At 36.5% G+C, this 8,369-nt stretch overlaps 1 protein-coding gene across 4 annotated transcripts in view; it reads right to left on the bottom strand.

The window, feature by feature from the left end:
* Positions 1 to 2,357: 2,357 nt before the first annotated feature.
* Positions 2,358 to 8,369, bottom strand: part of PRPF40A (pre-mRNA processing factor 40A) — a 35,693-nt gene continuing 29,681 nt past the window's right edge. For all 4 annotated transcript variants that reach the window (XM_087710456.1, XM_014061610.2, XM_087710469.1 and 1 more), the window contains 6 exons: positions 7,825 to 7,911; positions 7,633 to 7,729; positions 7,467 to 7,528; positions 5,933 to 6,061; positions 5,346 to 5,408; positions 2,358 to 3,638 (listed from right to left, as the gene is read on the bottom strand). In XM_087710456.1, coding sequence (XP_087566582.1) covers positions 3,546 to 3,638; positions 5,346 to 5,408; positions 5,933 to 6,061; positions 7,467 to 7,528; positions 7,633 to 7,729; positions 7,825 to 7,911 — 531 coding nt within the window. In that variant the 3' untranslated portion in view covers positions 2,358 to 3,545. The remainder of the gene's footprint in view (positions 3,639 to 5,345; positions 5,409 to 5,932; positions 6,062 to 7,466; positions 7,529 to 7,632; positions 7,730 to 7,824; positions 7,912 to 8,369) is intronic.

The following is an 8,369-nucleotide window of genomic DNA, read 5'->3' as shown; positions in this document are numbered from 1 at the left end:
TCTCACTAGAAGTCATCTCCAAAACAATTATTGGCTGAATACAGGTATGACCTTCACTTCTTTGTCAAAATATTGGTCTCGTGAGCTTTCTCAAAAAATGCCGTTGCATCCATTGCAGGGCTCTTTGTAGTGTTATTAGCTGTTCTCTTGCAATCAGCGGCTACAGGAGCATCTACCAGACTTGAACATGGCTAGAACCGGGGCCTGTTTGCCTGCAGCAGAATATTTTTTTAAATCTTCCTGACTCAATTTGTGTAGGATAAAAGTGCTGTATGTAGTACTTCAAGAAATATTGGGATTGTCCAGAATCTGAAAGTGGCCAATGGAAAATGGATTGGGCTCTTTTGAGACTGAGTTTCTTACATACCTCTATACCTTCTGCAATAGTTTTTCCCTTCTCGATAAAAGCCTGACTTTATACTCAAGGATCTATGCCCAGCATCCTAAGTGTCATTTGTTTTCTTCTCAAATTAGCTTGTTGGCAAGTGCTGAAGAGTCTGAGCAAAAAGCCATTCCCTCTCTTGGATCTTAAGATGATAGCCACCATGCCCTTAACCAGGCAGTCACCTTGAATAGCCAGGGACCCAGAACATTGAGGGCATGGTGGATCCAAGCAAACAAGAACAGGAATGGCTCCTTTGCCTGAACTACTATAGAAGCCTGGATGCCTCCTCAGATATGGTGCCATAAGGAATGTTTCAGTTTCCTTCTATCTCTTTTGAGTTCCTTGCTTTCCTGACACCAACTCCTGTGAATCCCATTGCTGTAAGAAACCTAACCTCTTATCTATTGTGCACCTGTGAAAAAAGGACTTTTTGGGCAAGTAGGAGAACAATCTGGTGCAGCATGCCCTTGCTCCTCTTAAAGGGCCTTGTCCGGGAATGGCAAGCCCAATCCTTGATGTGTCCCAGGAGAGTATAGAACTTCCTGATTACAGGTATCATAGAGAAGAAAGTTGCAAGAAAAGGTCAAAAGTTATGTCTAACGTTTTTCTAGGAATTTGCTTGTGGGCAGATAGGATAAAAAGAACTGGCAAGCTGATTTTGTCATTAGTGATCCTGCCTGGCTTCGCAGTGGGAGGAATAATCCCCGTTAAGAATGTCCTTGAGCCACAGCACAACTTCCATGTACGACAAAAGGAGAAACTCTGCTATATGTTGCTCACCTCTTTTGAATGAAGATTAAGACATTTTACAAAAGACAAAAACACATTTCTATATAATGGCCACATAAACAGAAAATTTGAGTTACCATGTAACCTGCATAAATGTGGAGAAATATTAAGAAACGGTGTTATATTTGTAGCATTTTATTTTTAATGGAAAAATAAAGACAATGCTTTAAAAATTAATATTTACTTAGAAATGTCAATTATGCAAAGTAATAAAAGTATTTTACATAAATACTACTGCATGGGGGCGGGGAGGGAGACGCTCTGATCTGTCTTTCTGGGATAGGATTCTAGTCTCAATATAAACCTGAGTATTTTAGTCATAATGAACCATCTAGTATAAGGAGAGGGTTTTTTTCTGTCTCTTGTTCGCTACTACTATGGAATTTTAAACTAGCTAACAGTTTTTTTCAAAATAGTTTTTTTTAACAAGTTTAGCAAAATATATATTACGATTCCATCATGTTCTACATCAATGATCCAGAATCTGGAGAATAATTACAACTTATCACTAGAATCATGATAGCCTCATTCTGCAACAATATATTTCCCAGTACCTTGTCCTTTTCTGAATATGGCACTATGATTTTATCTGAAGCAATGGATGAGAAAAAATATATAACTGTCACTAAATGTTCAGATTACATCTTAAGCAAAGATGAGTTTGGAGCACATCATGAACAGTTGTAGAAGCAATTGAACTGCAAGAGATACATCTGCTGGAAAAAAAGAGTCAGCTTGTTTTCATTCACATCTCACATTGTCTTGAAGGAGGCTGCAACAGAAGTGCTGGACTGATGTTTTTTACACCTTTCATGTGACCACTGGTTCAAACTAACTTCACTTTTACTTAATATATGTAACCAGAATGACTGAGTCTATGCAACTTACTCTAAAAATCTTATTTCTTAGGAAGTTGAAGAAATATCAAGACTTATAATTACTATAGTGAAAAATCAACGTTGAAGTAACATCATTATATTAAATAATCACATAAAATATTCCATGTTAATGCTATATATCCAGAAAGAGGCCTTTTCTGTTGCTATGATTAAACATAACGTTAGAATGATTATACCAGAGAAATGTATTTCTACATGCACTCTTCAAAGTAACAAGTGAGAGAATGTAAAATTGGTATGTGTCAACTTTACATAAGTTTTTATAAAACGGAAAAATACTAGTACACACTAGAAGACAAGGTTTAATAAGTGATAAAAATGTACAAAAATATTCAAATCAGAAAGATTTTAGTCTGTACCACAGTAGTCAATACTCCTGAATGAATAGGTAGATAGTACTTCATCAAATCAACGTCAGATAGAAGTTATTTAGTACAAAGGAAGAGAACAGAATGAAAGGAAAACAAGTTTTAAACATCAGATCAACATATCTCAAAAAGAAAAATATTACATCAACATTGATTTTCTAAACAAGAGTATTGCAACTGCTTTTCAAAATTTGGTGGTACATTCTTCGGAAAGTCCTTAAGGCAACATATTGCAATTAATTTACAGTCTGATTTTGTGATTTGCTGAAACAAAGCCCTCTACCAATTTTATTTTTAAATATTCCAGATTTTTCTCCGCTAATAAAAGTGATAGCTATATTTTGTAAGTATATTTTACCAGATTTAGAATTAAGGGCCTAATAGGATTTCCATCAATCGTCTAGTTTTCACAGTTTTAAAACTTAACACTAAAAATTAAGCTCTGAGTAAAGCTCTTGTATACATTTCAACCTACGGTCAGTGTTCAATAGAAATTACCATCATCAATTTGGCCAGAAGGGTAACTCTCAAAAACCTAACACCGGTTCCTGGATTACCATAAATCAAAACAAGAAAAAAAGCATCTTCCCTCTTCCTTTCCTCTTTGAAAAGTAGTAACAACCCAACCCAATTGGAACTGCAAGAAAATTACTGAGCTTCTTTTCAGGAGGAGCAGGTACACCTGCTCCCTGCGCTTGGATCTTCTTTGACGAGGAAAAGTTTTTAATGACTTTTGAGTGTGAGCCATTGTAGAGATGAGAAGGCCTGAAAGGCTTAAATGTTTTTCCAAGCCACTATTTTAAAGGTTTTTTTTTTAAAAAGTTTTTCTGCTCATCCTAATGTGCTGTTTGAAGAATGGAAAGGTACATGGGGGGGGGATATATACAGGCTATCTAGATGACAAGAAATAGGACTTCAGGTTGAATCCTGAATGTTCACCGTCTTTGCCAAACTGCTACCTGTGTCAAATATTTAGTTATGCAAGAGAACCGAAGAGCCACAATTATGCCACTGTAACTCAGAACATTGGAATCCATTTCCTGAAATTAGTCATCTATATCTTTATTAAATCAAATTTGTAAACATATTTGGTATAAATATTTCTTATTGATCTTCATCCAGTTGTTCCAAGAGGGTCCTCCTTTGTTTTTCAAGTTCACCTTCACTTAATTCACTACCAGAGGTATCCCAATTACCCTGCAAACAGATAATGACAAGTGTTTGGTTCACCTTTGAATATAGTCAGGAATTCGATTCCTTTAGATCAGGGATCAGCCACCTTTCTTGCCCAGCCCACTCTGTAACCCTCATCTCCCAGGACTGATTTTATTGAGTGGCACCTCACAATTAATATTAAGAAATGCAATTTGGTTACCAACAGGTTTCATACTTGCTCGATGGAGAAAAAAACAGATACACTGCAAAATTATTTCTATAAAATTCTGTGCTAAACTAAATATATTTTCCTGTTATGCGAATGGAGAATGTGAAGGGTATAACCAGAACTTAAGAAACAATTTTAAGGCTGTGTGAGTAGTATAATGTTATTTTCCTACTCATCTTCAAATGCACCTACCCAAATTTGGCACTCAAAATACCTATCAATCTGTGATACATTAACAGAAGAATACATTCCATTAAGCAGACTAATATTGATAGAAAACTAATTCATCCAATCCAATAGTCTTTTTAAAAAAACAGACAACTGATTCATGCAATCCAATTGTTTTTCTTAAAAAAATTAATAATATTCCTTGCATGTTCCCCCAGGTAAGTCACAAAGTATTTTTGCAAATAGTCCATCAGGAATGGTTACTGGCATAATAGCACTAAACTGTTATATTTTCTCAGATGAAGATTTATTTAACTACTATTAAATATCAATTTTAAATATTAAAAATACAGCTTGCTTAAAATTCTCATAGTCATCTAAATCAAAATTTATCAAGTTTTTCAACACTTCACAGCCAAATGAAACAGAACAGGTGATCTTTGAATCCTCCATCCAAGATGTAAGGAAAATTAGAATTATCAATTGAAAAAAGTGATAATTGGAACTACAGACCCTTCAGATAAACTCCTATTTATGTATTAATTGGGACTAATCCTAGTTGGCCATTTGATCAAGTTAAGATCAGCTGGGTTGATCCTGAGGTCATGTCCTCTTTTCATCTAGGTCATCTGTAACCTTTATTTTTTGTTATTTTCAAGTGCCATTCTGTATGTCAAAAATATATTAATTAGAAGGAGGGGGAGCAGATAATGCCAGTTTATACAGGCATTTGCCAAAAATGAAATTCCTGTAACATCAACACACATAAGTGACACAAATTATTCATCTGAATAATAGTACAAATGTTTATTATATCCTTTGATTTAGATGACTATGAGAATTTTAAGCAAGCTGTATTTTTAATATTTAAAATTGATATTTAATAGTAGTTAAATAAATCTTCATCTGAGAAAATATAACAGTTTAGAGCCAAGGTGGCGCAGTGGTTAAATGCAGCACTGCAGGCTACTGCTAGATCAGCAGGTCAGCGGTTCAAATCTCACCGGCTCAGGATTGACTCAGCCTTCCATCCTTCCGAGGTGGGTAAAATGAGGACCCAGATTGTTGGGGGCAATATGCTGACTCTCTGTAAACCGCTTAGAGAGGCCTGAAAGGCCTATGAAGCGGTATATAAGTCTACTGCTATTGCTATTGCTATTGCTTTTCGATTAAATCTCTGATTTGAACAGATTTCATTGAGTCTCTCCCAAATATTGACAGTTCAAACATATTACACTAAATATTCTGAGATCTTTCAAAAATTGCATTTTATAAAAAGTATGTGTAAACTTCTTTTTGTTCTCATGCCCCACAATACCACACCACACCAAATGCAATATATCTGGTCTTACCCGAATCTGATCCGCTTCTTCTGATGTTTCTTGTACTCGAACGCTGTTGGTTGCAGGATTGTGCTGGGAAGAAAACATGCCAATGACATTCCTTATGCAAATTGCACTTTATCCAGTCCATCAAACAGGATGACAATGTGTTTTACGGAAAAGGGATTTTGCAAAGAGGATCTGCTGTGTTACCAATTCTGTTATCAGAGTTTTTTAAACAGTTATTTGGCAGATTGTGTTGAGAGTAATTTGCATGCAGGGATCAGCAAGCAGGCTGATTTCTGCAAGCCTCCTCCGGAGCATCATTCATATATTTTCTCCAACTTGCTAGAAATAAATCTCTCTCTCTCTCGCTCTGTGTGTGTGTGTGTGTGTGTGTGTGTGCGCACGTGCGTGCGAGCACATACTCTGAGCAAGGCACATGCAGCAAGCCACACTAAAGACAGTCAAAAATTGTTATGTGCTTCATGGAATGTTCATGTGTAATCAAAGTAAGCTGTGGTTGTGGAATGGAAATAGAATTCCAGAAATTATGTATAATTCAGAAATGCTGCAGTCATTAATATACTGAACTTGGTAAGATAAAACAAACTTACAGAATCTTTGTTAGGTCTCTTCTTAGGTGGCGATTTATGCTTAGATTCAGATCTTTGCCTACTTCTTTCTTTTTCGTTTTCTCTCTCTTTTTTCTCTCTTTCTCGATCCACATCCGATTCTGGAGAATCCTGTGCAAAGTAAAATAAAGAATATAATTCAAAAGAAGCAATATATTGCAATCAGCATTGCACTGCAATTTCCAGTGTTCTATCTCAAGATTCTTCTAAAATGTGAACTCTGGCAATATATTCTGCCTAAATAATTTACATGTGCTCCCAAACTAATGCTGTAAAACTGTATTGGTTAAATTTTCCAACTTCCACTAATTCTTCAGAATTACATCAAAGTTTATCTTAACATAGATACCAAGTCAAGCCAACTAGAGTATGAATTTTGGTTTTTCCCCTTTGCTCAGTAACCTGACATACTAAGCACTGTCACACTGAAATTCTAGTTCACAAAAAGAAGAGAAAAAAAAATGCAAGGCTTGAAGTTGGACCCAACCATTATAAAAATGGTACTGCTTATTCCTCTATATTCCTAATGTGTAAGCTGAAATAGGTGACAGTCAACCTAAATATGCAACAATGCTGTTGCAAATAGGTCCACAAGACCGAATTGAATCCAAGTTCTCATTTAAAAACAAACCCTAATTCTTAGTTGCAGTATTATCTATTAGGATTAGGCCGCCTGTCTAACATCCCACCAGAATGAGCAGAGTTGGCATATTCCAGATCCTGTCATCCCTTCTCTCTTACTCTGCCTGCCCTGTGAGATGGCCCTGGCCCTGTTTGCCTTTCTAAGGCTTTAAAGACCTAAATATTTGCACAGGCACCTGAGTCAGGAAGTTAAGCATGCTTTGAATGCTTTGTAATTTTTTTAGTCATTAAAGCACTAATGGTTCTTCCAACCCAGGCATGTGATACATTCATGTTTTTAAAATTGATTTTACTATTAATGTTATGATTTTTTGGGTTTTAATCTTTTCATATTGCTTAGCACCACAGGCAATTACATAAATTGCATGTATAAAGAAATACATACCATATTTTTCAGAGTATAAGATGCACCCTTTTCCCCTCAAAAAAGAGGCTGAAAATCTGGGTGCATCTTAAACAATGAATACAGCATTTTTTTTGCCTCCTGAAACCCCGTCCCTTCACCAAAATGGCCGTGCATTGTAAGAGGCTTGTAGGAGGCATTTAGAGAGCTCCTGGGCCATTTTTTGCTTACTTTTGCCCCCCCAGGAACACTCTACAAGCCTCCTAAGGGCTATTCATGCCCTTTTGGGGAGGGGGGAACAGGCCCATTTTCGTGAAAAACGGCCATTTTTGGGAGGTTTGCAGAATGCAAAAACTTTTTTTAAGTTTGCTTCTTAAAACCTTGGTGCATCTTATACTCCGAAAATATGGTACATTTGCTGATTATACTAACAAGCAGTGAGACAGATGCATAACTGTTATTTACAACTTAAAAGATTGAAGATATTGAAAATCCTTATCATACCGAAAGATGCAAAACAGAAATACTCACAGACTTGTGTCTCCTCTTTTTGCTTTTCTTTTTGTGTTTCTTTGACTTCTTGTAGCTTCTCTCTATTGATGCAAAACAAATTAGGAAATGAAAGGGAAATTAGGTTGTTGAAATTTAGCACCACTCCCCACCCACCCCAGGCAAGATTTACAGAATTTTTTTTTACCAGATTCTGCACTGGAGGAGCGTTCAGAAACTGAGCGTGAGTCTGAGCGTTGCCTCTTTTTCTTTGAATGGCTATCGTCATCTTCAGATTCTGAGCCCTTTAAAGACATTTAAAAAGTATGCTTAACATACCAGAGCTTTTTTAAAAATACTTTTGAGATAATTCCCTGCAGGATGTTATCAAAGGCCTTACCGAACGAGAGCGAGACCTCTTTCTATGATGCTTCTTTGATTTTTTAGAGTGCTTCTTATTCTTTGAATGATGATGCTGACACTCATGCTGTAACATCAAAAGAATCAGAATTATTGCTTTGAAACAGCAAATATCTATAGTAATCAAAAGTGCTGCTTTCTTATAGAAGATGCTTAAATCACAGAGGCAGTAACTGAAGCTTTTGGAAACTTCCCTTATGGTCTACATAGACCTTATTTCAGTATTGCACTCCCCTCCCCATCAAGTCTCAGCAAATCTACTAGGAGAGAGACTGAAGAACAACTGTTCTGCTTGAACAAATATCAGCACTATCATATTGCCACAGCCTGCCAGGAACTTCTTCCTTAGACCCTTTCCTCAGCAGTCTTTCCAAGATGAGCAATAAATCTAGCTGGCATCCTCTTGCACCTTTTTTTTTGGGGGGGGGGGGGAGTGATTGTGCACAACCACAAATTGCCAAGAACAGTTTCTGAGACAGTTGTGCCAGTGCAGAAGACACAGCTGTTTTAAAGGATGAAGAACAG

The sequence above is a fragment of the Thamnophis sirtalis genome, unplaced genomic scaffold, assembly GCF_051295495.1.
Source record: "Thamnophis sirtalis isolate CommonGarterSnake01/CBP01778 unplaced genomic scaffold, rThaSir2_p1.2 scaffold_1, whole genome shotgun sequence".
NCBI classification, from domain to species: domain Eukaryota; kingdom Metazoa; phylum Chordata; class Lepidosauria; order Squamata; family Natricidae; genus Thamnophis; species Thamnophis sirtalis.
The sequence above is the reverse complement of the archived record's forward strand: the minus strand, read 5'-3'. Positions and strand labels throughout refer to the sequence as shown.